This window comes from Pteronotus mesoamericanus, unplaced genomic scaffold, assembly GCF_021234165.1.
Source record: "Pteronotus mesoamericanus isolate MK-2021 breed Mesoamerican mustached bat unplaced genomic scaffold, CSHL_Meso_final contig_101, whole genome shotgun sequence".
Lineage (NCBI taxonomy): Eukaryota > Metazoa > Chordata > Mammalia > Chiroptera > Mormoopidae > Pteronotus > Pteronotus mesoamericanus.
In genome coordinates, this window is record NW_026555001.1 from 11,692,605 (window position 1) to 11,705,649 (window position 13,045).

General features: G+C 36.8%; 1 protein-coding gene and 1 pseudogene across 1 annotated transcript in view; one reads left to right on the forward strand and one right to left on the reverse strand.

The window, feature by feature from the left end:
- Positions 1-354: 354 nt before the first annotated feature.
- Positions 355-13,045, reverse strand: part of SLC30A6 (solute carrier family 30 member 6) — a 33,551-nt gene continuing 20,860 nt past the window's right edge. The window contains exons 11-14 of the mRNA XM_054568155.1: positions 10,775-10,877; positions 9,817-9,864; positions 8,799-8,867; positions 355-3,742 (exon numbers count right to left, since the gene is read on the reverse strand). Of these exons, the coding sequence (XP_054424130.1) occupies positions 3,242-3,742; positions 8,799-8,867; positions 9,817-9,864; positions 10,775-10,877 (721 nt within the window). The 3' untranslated portion in view covers positions 355-3,241. The remainder of the gene's footprint in view (positions 3,743-8,798; positions 8,868-9,816; positions 9,865-10,774; positions 10,878-13,045) is intronic.
- On the forward strand, positions 10,987-12,810 carry LOC129067860 (AP-3 complex subunit sigma-1-like; annotated as a pseudogene).

Here is a 13,045-nt window from a genome sequence, read left to right on the forward strand (position 1 = left end):
TTAGTCTCACCCTTCAGGAAAACAGAGGATGCCAGGAAGATGAGGCCAAAATGAGGGAGGGGGTTTGCTGATGATGAGCAGTATGTGCCGTCACTCCTACTAGCATTATCAGCTACTTGAAGGAGACTCCTATTCATCCTGGGTCCCCTTGGTCCCAAGAATAGCAGGTCACGAAAATTCATATAGTGTATGCATGTTTACTTAGTACAGTGCCTGGTATGTACGAGACTCTCAATAAGAATTTGCTAATTATGAGATCATTAAATTACCAGTAAATAGCTATTGAATAAAGAAACAAGCCAAAATTATATAAATATCACAGAAAAGTCCATGTCTGTTTTTTATTCAAAAAGTTTAATTCAAAGTTTGGAATGTGAAAAGCATTTTCTCATATAAGAAGCAGATCAGACTCCCAGGAAAGACTGGCATCATTTAGTCAAGCATAAAAATTGGCAGTTTACGGGCAGCTGAATCAGAGGCTTGAAATTCAGGTCCTCCCCAGTTGCTGATACATGTTATGTCATTTCCACTGTGACTTCAGAGATTAAGGAAGAAATAAAAATGTACCTCATTCTTCCATACCCTATGGAAGCCAAGGGTATCTTGTCCTAATCTTGTCTCTCACAGCCCATAAAAATAATCCTTTCCCACAAAGAAATAAGTCTAAGAAAAATCTGTTTAAACAGATTTAAAGATTTATTTGAGGCAAGTCTGAAAGAAACAAAATTCTAAATGGTGTTAGCCTGCAGTTCACCTTCTATTTTCATGGCACCTCAAATTAATGGCTTGGGTGTTGGTGTAGGTGACACTTGGCCTCTATGTTGAGGTGGTCACTGGGAAGAAATGCTGGGCACAATATTCTGTTGAGCAAGTGGGCATATATTCTACAGATTCAGTCATACAATTTTAGAGCTGATAGTCAGAGATCAACTAATTCATCCTCCATCCTAACTTTAGAGAAAGTGACTTGCCCCTGGTTACAAAACAACTTACAGGGAGGCAGTATCAGGGTTAGAATCCAATTCTTGTCTTCCAGTCTAGTGTTTCTCTCCGTTGCAAATAGTGATTTCTCAAACAGCGCAAATCATACTCCATAAAGCTTACTCTTAATCACAAACCATGGGCCAAGTATTTAATTTGAACTTCCTTCTTAAAAAACCTATCTTCAGGTAACTCTGTAGCAAGATTTGCTAAGAAGGCTACTGCCGAAAGGCCTATACGGGCCAAGCTTCCTGTTTTCGTATCCAGAAGCTGGCCAGAGTCTAGCAAATGATGGACCAAAGTCACCTGCAGCAGCTGGCATTACTGAATTGCAGCAAATAGAGCCAATTCCTTCAGAACCCACAGGCAACTTCTCCAATAGCGTACATGGCACGAAAGCACCTTTGGTGGGTTGACCGCACAGGTGTTGCTTCTGAATGGCTGTTGAGGAAGTAGGCATTTAACCTCATACAGAGCTGTGTTCAGCACCTGGACACTTGAAAAATCCCATGGGGATAAGATGATGTGCATAGAGTGGCAGCACATACCTCTTAATCATCACTCAGTACATGACAGTCCTTCAGATTTCATGCATGACCCGAATGCACATTTAGATGAGGTCAATGGAGGGAAAATCACCCTGTAATAGTAGATCAATAATAGGTATAGCAATAGTTGGAGAACATAAGACAAAGGACAAGAAACAGTTTGCCTTATCACATTTTACAAAGTTTCATTTTCCCCAGCAGTCAAGGTAGGGTGCCCTCTATTTCTTCAGTAGGTCGAGTGCCTGCACAGGGTCTCAGGGGTCAAGACAATGACCAACTCCTCACCAAGCAAATGTTACTTGAGACACGGTCATTTACTACCACAGGGTAACTGCAGTTCTACTTGATGGAGATGGCTTCTTAGGTGTTTGTTATTTCACAGTGAAGAAAAGGATTTGGAAGCATTGTTCAAATTTAAAAGTAGATGAGGTAATTGAAGAAACTGTTGCAAATTCTAAAAAAACAAAAATCTTCTCTAGATAACTAGCTGATGTCTGGAAATGTCACAATCTCCAGGAGCCACTGGATTCCAGAAAACTTGAATTCACTCTTAAAATCACTTTTTAAAACCCTAATCATAAAACTCATGATATAATGAAAACAATCATAGGTAAATATGTGACTGCTGCTTGTTATATTTTTAATAAGTAATGCTGGCCATGCTGGAAAGTATTTAACATTTGCACTTGGAAAATAAGCAAAAAATAAAATAATTTATGTAATTCTCACACTCATCACAGTTAACAATTCACTATGTTTGACAAAGTGCAATCAAGTAAGTTTAGAAACTGCCTGTAGCAGATCTGAAAATACTGTATTCTACAATCTAAAGTCCATTATATTTTGGTAAAATTGTGTAATATAAACTAAAATTGATTACGCAACTTTGAAAAGATATCAAATCCCGTATTATGTATAGAATTCCACATATTTCGGGAACATATTTGATATGTTTTGTTAATAAAATGAGAAGTTAAAAAGTCAACCAATGAAAAAATGACAAAAAAGATAAATTCTATCATTATGTCAGTACCTGATATGTATGACAGAAAAACTGGTATCCCTTTACTCACATCACCAAAGAATTTGTTACTCATTAACCAGAATAAAAACACTTTAAGAACCACGGACTATTCACAAATGTGCTGAAATATTTAAATGACCAAAACCAGGTAGTAGAGTATGTTCCAAATTTTCTGATGAGATTTTTTGCTTTTACTTTGTAAGACATAATTCAGGAGGACCTCAAATAAAAGGGTAGCGGTTAAGTTTGGAAAAGCTGTAAAAGAGACTTTTACTTTTAGGATGGACACGTTTTTCCTTTCCTAAAATGTGTATCATTATTCAAGAAGCAGGTTTATTCATTTCACTGAAAATACTGTATATTTAATAATGCGGTAGATTTACTCAAGTGGCGGCTCTCTTGCAAAGGCAATCTCATATCACACTGCAGTCAATTACAAAACCAAAGATAGCAAAATTCATAGAAATATGCTCTAAAGCCTATTTAAAGCCTACAACATTTAAAGGTTTTCAGCATCCTAAATACATTTACAAAAATATAATTTCACTGGTTTCATATAATGTGAACTAGACTACTATTCTCTAACATTTACAATAAATGATTTAACAGTCAATGCAAAGTTGGATTCTAAATAAACTGGAAGTCAAGAAGGCAACAGTCCTCATACAATAAATTAAATTATAGCACGTCATGGTCTTGGCTGTCCAATTCTATTGTTAGTTCCATATCTATTGGGTATGTTTGTAACACCAGTCCTGAATCCTTGGGTTGCTCCAATCCCTGGAACTGCAAGTCCTTGATTAAGCATGCTGCTATAAGGTATGTGTCCATGATTAAGACCCAAACCATAAGGTCTTGTTTGTGTGTTTAGAAGAATAACAGGGTTCACATTTTTTCCAGGGGTGTTAAATGAAAATTCTGGAGGTGGACTACTAGGTTTAGTTGGAGTCGATGTGACAGGATTCGACTCATCAGTGCCCTTTAAAGGAGGCATTGGGATTATGTGATGATCTGAAAAATTTAGGACATTAGTTGCAACAGGCCCAGACAGTAAGGCAGGCCTTATCCAGTCATCCTTGAAAATCTGAACAGTCAGAGTAGACACTAGAGTGTACAGCCTGTTGGTCACATGAGCAAGAACCATTTGTTCGTTTGCATCTCGTCGAATTCTTACATGCACTGATCCAGCCTAAAAGGGGCAAAATCATAAGAAAGAGACTGCTTAGAATTATGCTACTGATAATTCCATTAGAAATGAACATATTATTTATGAGTTTTTTGTAACAGTACTTGGTATTTTCTTTAATACAAAGGAAGCTCAATGTCTTGATGTTCCTTAAAGACTACTTAGTGGTGAAGTAGCAAGGCAAAGAGTTAATGAAATAATTCATGACTTTTTAAATAAAACATGATTTTTTAGAAGAGAGAGAGAGAGAGAGAGAGATCGATATAGGAGGAAGACAGGCATGTTATAACACAAGGCAGAATATAAATGAAGTATATAAAAAGTGCAATGGAAAGGCTGAAAAAGTAGATAATGCAAATTGAGAAAGACTTCAAGAAAAGTACATGTGATCTAGGGTTGATGGTTAAATGAAATTTCAAAAGGTAGAGACAGGCTTAGGAAATAGTAATTAAAATGCACGACATGTTTGGGCAAGAAAAAGCAGTATCACTAATACATAAAGTACAAATATCCCAGGGGGGCAGAAAAAGAATAAAAGAAAGAAGAGAAAGGAGGAAAAGAGGAAACAAAGAAAGAATGGAAAGAAGAAAGGTAAGTAATGGGCTTAAAAAGAAGGGCTAGAAGAGGTGTCTGAATATCGTAAGTTTTAACAACAGCAATAAAATAAAGAGTTCAGAAACATTATACATATGGATGATTGCCAATTATGTAAGAAATGACTGCAACAGCCTAGATTAAAATGAAGAGGTCTGAGATAGGACAGAGTGGGATCAGAGAGGACAGATGGGTTCATGACATTCCATGAATTAGTAGTGGGAGGACTTGATGCCCAACTGCACGTGATAGATGAGTGCGACAGGCTCATCAGAGATGATTTCAAGGTTTCTAGCCCAGGTTACTAGGAGACAGAGAGCACCAGGCATTACAGTGAGGGTAAGAAGTCTGTTTATAAACTTGAGAAAACATTTCATCATACACTGTGTTTTTAAAGTAGATAATAAAATAGTAGGTACAACAATGATCCTATTTTGATTAAAACAGAGAAATATCAAGCATGTTATCACTAGATGGTAGAATTATTAAAGATTTTTATTCTTTTTGACTTAGTTGTAAGTTCTAATTGGGTAGCAGTGTATAATAAAAACTTAAATAAAAAATAGATAATAAAAATTAAATAAAATATCCAACTGACATTCCATGTTGATTTCTAGATAAACTCAGATTTTCAAAAAAGAAAAAGTACAACAAAGCATAAACTGCACATACATTGGCCAGGTGGCTTAGTTAAAATGTGTCTGAATCTACAACTTAAGCAGTAATAATTATTATCAATCATGAGACAGAGAAAATATCTGTATTGCTTGAATTTGACAAGCCACGTCTAGAAATCAAGGCTTTAGATTCCTCCTTCCCTTTGCCGCTGCCACCTCACTGCTGCCACCGCTCATGAACCTACAGCAGATCCTGCGTCCTCTTTCAGTCTGATGCAGGGACCAAAGTAAAGTGACTGAAAACCATTTCTGAGTGTGAACTTCAACAGTCTCCTACAATTATGGTGTTTGCATTAATCTATAGCTTTTGTGACATCTATTCTTGGCAGCTCAAAAGGTTGTTGTAATAATTTCCTTGGTCTTAATTAGACACTGCATCATCAGTGTGGTTGTCACATGGCCAGGTTCTGAATAGCTGAGATGATTGTATTCTTTGTGTTTATAAGCCACCAAGCTTAATAAACACTTGCCTACTAATTTATTGCTATCAGTACAATTAGAAGAATGATTAAGAATGAACTACATTACTGGAGGAATATAAACTGGTATAACCATTTTTGGAAAGCAATTTAGCAATTGGCACCAAAAGCCATAAAAAGTGTAATATGCTTTTACTAACAAAACCCCCTTCTAAAAAAATTAATCTTTTTAAGAAAAATACTGATTGATTTTTCATTTACTGAAGGGAAGACAAGTGCTGTTTTAGATGCTTGGGTTACCTGAGGTTTCTGTGTGGCCAGGGATGCCTGTGGGGCCCCCACCACATACACACACACCCCTCTACCTGGGCTCCACCTGGACTTAATGGACGACCTACGTTCAGGAGAGGCACAGGTTTAACAGTGGAAAGGACAGCTACCACTCCGGTGGGGGTTCTGAGCGCCCCAGCCCACTGAGCACCGGGGTATACTGCTACTGAGGCCTCCGTTTGCTTCTACCCATAGGTGGCCCCCAGGGCCTCTTGGCCTTCACCTGAGGCTACCTAAGGACACACAGGTACAGCTCAGGGTGATCCCAGATAAGGTGGGGTCTTTGACTCTCCAGCCACTCCAGGCAAGACTGTGTGGTGCAGATCCAATGAGGTAGTGTGGCTGCATCTGTTCAGGTCTACCTCGGGACTTGAGCCTGTTTAGGGACCTCCATCCCTCACTTCTTTTCTGAGAAAATTTAGTTCTGGAGGCTGCAAAGCCAAAGATCAGAGTGACTGAAGATCAGCATGGCTGGCTGAGGGCTCTCTTGCAGTTCTCAGATCTGTAACTGTATTCTCACATGGTGGAAAGCCTAAAAACTTATCTTACGGAATAATCGTGAGTATATGCAAAGATTACACCAGAAAAATATTCATCTCAGCCTAGGTTATATGGGAAAGATAGAAAACAACTTGCCCAATGCAGAAATAATTAAGTAAGTTATGACATACTCATATAATGTAAAACTCTGCAGCCATTAACACTTACATTGTGTTTCTTGGTAGACAGCAACAGTGGTGGCACTTTTTTTGAAATGCCCTACTAGTCCTATAAAAACTAAAAATCTAAGATAGCAAATCAAAAAACCTATGAACAACATTTACAAAAGACTAGCTATCATAGTACTCTTAAGAAACCCCAAATACAAGCTATAGACCTGCAAGATATCAACATCTGCAGAGGAGGAAGCAATAGGGGATCTGACTGACCTAAAAACCCCAAAGCAGTAAAACCTGTACTGAATGGAAATCTAGGACAGCGAATCTGAGAAAGGCGGCTGGGTCTGCAATAAGATATGAAGAGCTGGAGTAGTCTGAACCCTAGAACTCTCAAAAGTAACCAAGCAAAGCTCCACATTAAAAAGAAACAACTGGGAACAGAATCCCAATTGAGCGGCACAGTAGAGAAAAAGAATAAAGAAGGTTCCGATACGGCGGAAGGGAAACAGAGCCAGGGGAAAGAAAAAAAACTTTCACTTCATAGACTCATCAGAAGAGGGAACTCTAGAGCCAAGAATTTAGATATACTACCTTAAACCACTCCTTATTTTGAAGTTCAGGACAACTAACTTCACGTACAAGTAAAAAGGAGCAATACATAAGGAATGAATCTAAATCTCACACAAAGTTATTATAAGAAAAAAAGGAAGTACAGAACAGATTAGAAGATCACCAGGAAGATTTACCTACAAAACTGATGAGAACTATACCCCAGTTTATCAAAACAAGCCAAAAGACCAAAATAGGTCAAAATTAGAAAACCTCAGAAATGAGATGATAATTAGAAAATTTTAAAAATCACTTCAGAAATGAAGACTGAACTAGAAAAAATACAAAAGGAGGTAAACATACAAGTATACTGCAATAAAAATAAAAGGTGAAAAGAAAGTTTTAAAAATCAAAAGGAAATACAGATAAAACAAATAGGAAAAAAAGGCAAAAATCCAACATGATTGTTACAGAAGTTCCCAAAAAAGAGAATCAAAGCAAGAGACTAGAATAAATATTAAGAACTAGAAATAAAGAAAACTTCCTGGAAAGTTTACAAAAATTGTTTTAGAAATAACATTATTGAAAGGGTATACTGAATACTTGAAATAATTGACCCAGAATGATCAACACTAAGACATTCTAGTAAAATTACTAGATGTTAAAAAAAAAAAAAAAAAAAAGTAATACTACTACTTTGGACATCCAGGCAAAAAGATCAAGTCACATATAAAGTGAATAAAAACCCAAACCAGACTGTGAGTCATCAGGCTTTTATTACAGTAATGCTTTATGCCAGAGGTAAATGGAGTAATATATTCAAGAAACTCAAAGAAACAAAATATGTACTAAGGATTTTATATCCAGCCAAAATGATTTTCAAGTATAATATCCACAACTGTTTTTAATATTCAGGAATTCAGGAAACGTTGTTCCCCACGGCCCTTCCTGAAGAATTTACTAGAGAATGAGTTTTAGATACCCAGAATGACTAGAGAGAGAGAGAGAGAGTGTAGCGGAAACATAGAGACAAGGCAGCCATTTTTCCACTAAAAGAGCATAAACCTGAAACTAAAGACTGTAATGTGGATGATATGGTTGAGCCGCTGGACCAGCCCTAATCCGCCTACTTCTGGAATTTGTGTTATGTTAAAAAAAAGTCCTATTTTTTTAAATTAGAAGAGTAATATTTGGTGATATGAAAATCTGTTTGTGGTATGTTAAATGAAAAGAGCACCTTATAAAACAACATGATCTCATTTTCTACGGAGAATAAATGTATAAGTATAAATACCAAAATATCAATAGCAATTTTCTCTGCATGGTAGGATTATGGTGATTCAATTTTTTCTGGGTACTTTTCTTTATTTTCCTCATCAGTCCTGATACAGAAATGAAACCATGCCATGATAATGTTTTTCTGGTACTGAGGTCCAAATTGGATTTGAAAAAATGGAATTTCATGCTGTAGCAAATTGTGTTGTTATAACTCTAACATATTGAGCAAAATCACCAAAATTAGAACGGCAATTAAAAAGAAAATTGCACCTTTTACTTTTGCAACATTTTCACATTTAGGAATGTGTGACTATGAATTTGTCCTCTCTGGACAGTTCAGTATTAAGATCATTTGGTTTGAAAAAAAAACAAAAGAAAAGAAAAACATTACTCCATTAATCTCAATTGTTTCTGAATCCATCTACATTTTAGACTATTGAACAAAAATGTGAATCAAAGTATCTATAAAAATTGTAAAGAAGTACTTTTTTTAGTTTTAAAAATTATAAACTATGTTTTCAATTATAACTAAAGTAATATGTAGAAAACATACCAATGAGCCAAAACCTAGGGTCCAAAAGTGCTCGTTTCGGACTTCCAAAACCCCATCCAAGGTAGATACCTGATCAAAAACACAAAAATAGGGCTGCTTTTACTTGACACATGCAACACTGTGTATGGACTTGCTCTTGGCCTACAAATGACATGGCCAAACCCTGCGTGAGGACATTCATTAGCCAAGAGAAGTCCCAGACCAATCACCCAACATACCATTCTGCTTGTTCAGTAGAGCGAAGGCCTTATTCCCCCAGTTCTTGTGTGCAGCAATCCTTTTAGAGTCAGGTCTTTGCACCCGTCCATTCCACCTCGTTCAACAGTGTGCAGTTCTTTTCATTTTACCGTTACGGCATATATTTATATCCCGCACTTGTGCTCTTTTTTTTTTTCCTTCTCTATCATTTCTTTCTCTGAATTCTCTTTTAACAAATTTCTGCACAACACTGCATGTTACTTGGATGTGGGCCAAAAAAAAATTCCAAGGTGTATAGTGTGTCACTGGTGCAGTGGCACAGGCTCTACTACTGAGACAAGCAGCGAGCTATACTGGTAAAAGTGGCCTTTGTGATACCAACAACCGATAGTTTAGAATACTCTCAACATCCAAATGATTCAGTTTTCTTACTCCTTCATTAGTTAACAGGTAGAAATTTATAACAATACAAAACCTAAACCCACACAATGTTAGGTGGTGAAGCAATGAACAGGGAAAAATGGGCTTTAACATAATCAAATCCCTAGGTTTGAATATGAAAACCTAAAAATGACAGCATTTATATAGAGAGTAGGTAGATCTTTAGACCATTACCTTACACATTTAGTGCAAGTGAATTTTGCTTCCAGACTGAACAATTCCTCAATTTTTCTGCTTTTGTCACTGTTATGTTTCCTAATAAGTTAAGAACACAAATTCCCTTAAAATCTAGATAGGGCTGAATAAAGTATTATTGGTACCTACTCTTTGCATCTCTATATTATAAATCTAAATGGTTTTATGTATTATTCCATCTTACCTCTCTGATAAGTTTGTCCAACTGACCTATAACATGGGGTGGTGTTGTCTGGGGAAAAAGAAAAAATATGTATCAAGGGAGATCAAAAATTTTTGCAACAATGGTCCAGAAATTAACGATATTGCGTCTTATACTAACCTTTGTTTGACATGTGCCTTATCAAGATTGAGGGAAGAGAGGTTTCAACTGGCCCCAGCAGTGGGGCAACATCAAGAAGCAGCTCATGGTCTTTTTAGCTCACAAAGAAGCTGCTATCTCTAGGATCAAGTACGGTTTACTTAAAGAATCAACCAATTAACCAAAAACCTTTAAGAAGGCAACATTTTGTATAGAATACAGCACTATACAACTACTATCTTATTGTTATTCCTGGTCCTAAAGACGGAGATACTACTCATAAGTTTAAGAAAAGCCATGAGATAAAGACAGAAGGAAAAGTGGTGCTTAAATACACATCCAGTCCTGGGAAGCTACCTCTCCATTCAGCTCCTTGCATATAGGTGTTCCCATTGTTTCAAGAGGCAATGATTCACCATTTTAATTTTAAGCTTGAAATTTAAAATCCTCACTGATTCAACCACAGGAAAAAAGAAATTATAAAGAGATTATACAATAGCCTGATTATAAAATAAATTTATACAAATTAATAAAGGAAAATAAATACCTAAAAAATCTTTAAGTTAACAGTGTTTTCACTTGAAACATTACTAGAGGTTATTTTTAAGATTTTTTAATTTTGTTTTATATTACAAATATAGGGAGATTAGTACCTATTTTATGGGCCAATGTAATTTCTTCTAGCTCTTAGTATAAAAATTTCAGAGATTATTATTTGACTTCATTTCCATTAGGGCCCTCCATTAGTTAAAAATTTCACAATTTAGCAAAAAAACACAAAATTTTATAATCTGGTTGAAGAACATGGCTAATATTAACATGCACATTGAAAGACCCTTACCTGAAGTAATACTTTTCCACTGTACACGCTCATGGGATACATGGTGCCAAACGTCATCAGGGCAATTGCTATGGCAGAGGCAGTGTCTACAGCAAAATAATTACTAAAAGGAAAAAAACAATTCTAACTCTTAAATGTATGCCTCACTAGGCTTTTTACCATTGACTATACCAAACATTAATTACCTATAGCAAAAAGCTATTTTATCACACATGGTCACTAATGGCAACGGGAGCATCTTGAAGGAAAACAGTTTTCCGAATCCTTTCTCTTCAGAGTTTAGTAGGAAAAAAACCTAATAATTATGTTAATTAATTAGTGTCATAAGAGACGATGAAGAAAAAAATGAGCATTTCCCCACTATTTTCAATCTACTTGTTAACTAGAAAGATTTCATATATGTTCATCTGTTGCAACAAATAACACCCTTCAAATAGAAATCTCTGATATAGTCACTAAGAGATTTCATCAGTGATTGTACCAATTTTTCTGTAAACAATAACTTTCAAATATTTACTATTAAAATTTTTCAAAACTTCCCAGGAATTTTTCAGGGTATTTATCACAGCTACATTATGACTGAAGTGCAACATCTCAACAACAGTACAGACTGCTCTGTTGAAACAGACCAAAATGTCAACGGTTGCAAGCACACTTTTTACCTTTTTCCCACATGCTGGGAATTGAAATATGAGTAAGACATAGCTCCTGCCTTTGACACAGCAGGAGATACACATGTGGAAAAGATAATAAAGCCCTTTGCATGCCAAGGATAAGTCCCTACAGGGAATCATGGATGCATAAAGCAGAGAGTGTTGAGACTTACTGGGGTAGAGACAGCCCAGAAAGGCTAAATATAAAGAAGTGACATTTGAGCTGAGCCACTGAAGAGCAAGAAGATGGAAGGAAGATACTGCAGGCAGTGAAAGCAGCATGAGCAAGGCCCTGGCCAGGTAGCTCAGTTGGTTAGAGCATAATCCTGATACACCAAGGTTGCAGGTACACTATCTGGTCAGGACACATACAAGAACCAACCAATGAGAGCATATATAAGTGGAACAACAAATTGATGTTTCTCTCTCTCCCTTCCTCTCTCTCAAAAATTAATAAAGATTTTTTAAAAATAAAAGAAAACAAAAACGCTTAAGTCAGAGCCCCACCCACCTAACAGCTAAGTGCCTGGATTCTTCCCGGAACCTCCCTGAGACCACCTGGAAGGCCACAGCAGGTGACCCCCCCCACCCCACACAGGTGGGCAGGGTGGCCTCTGTCTACCTACACACTCAGGTGTTCTCCCTGCAGTGGTTTTGTTTTCTAAACATTTTGCCTGTTTTCTGATTAAAAAAAAAAAAAAGAAAGAAAACAGCATGCACAAGAGTATAAAAATCTTGATGCAGGAACAAAAGTAAAAACAGTTCAGAGAGGCGTGTGCAGGAAGGAGCGGGTAGGGAAGGATCAGCAGGGAGACCTCGAGGCAAGGATCACATGCCCGCTCCCGCCCCGCCCCCAACCCCGCTCTGGCCCCCAGAGCCCACCCGGTCCACCCGTGATTAAAGTGATCCTCATCTTCAACAACGATGGGAAGCCGCGGCTGTCCAAGTTCTACCAGCCTTACATTAATTGGAGGATCTGACAACAAACTGATTTATAGACATTATGCAACATTGTATTTTGTCTTCTGTGTGGATTCTTTAGAAAGTGAACTTGGCATTTTAGATCTAATTCAAGTATTTGTGGAAACATTAGACAAATATTTTGAAAATGTCTGTGAACTGGATTTAATTTTCCATGTAGACAAGGTTCACAATATTCTTGCAGAAATGGTGATGGGGGGAATAGTACTGGAGACCAACATGAATGAGATTGTTACACAAATTGATGCACAAAATAAACTGGAGAAATCTGAGGCTGGCTTAGCGGGAGCTCCGGCCCGTGCTGTATCAGTTGTAAAGAATATGAATCTTCCTGAGATCCCAAGAAATATTAACATTGGTGACATCAGTATAAAAGTGCCAAACCTGCCCTCTTTTAAATAAAAAAAAAATTTAAAGGCCATTCCCAGGTAAAATGCAGGGGGAAAAGTCATCTAAGTTTACCATGCAGTTGTTTACCAAAAAATGGAGGAGAGTCTTAACTTTTGCTCTTGGATTTAAGTCAAGGTACTGTATAGAAGTTGTGTAAAATCAATATGGCAGTTCAATGTTGTTTTTCTTCTTGCTCAGTGATTTTGAAGAAATTGAGTAGTTCCAGTATGATTTTTTTTTTTCTTTT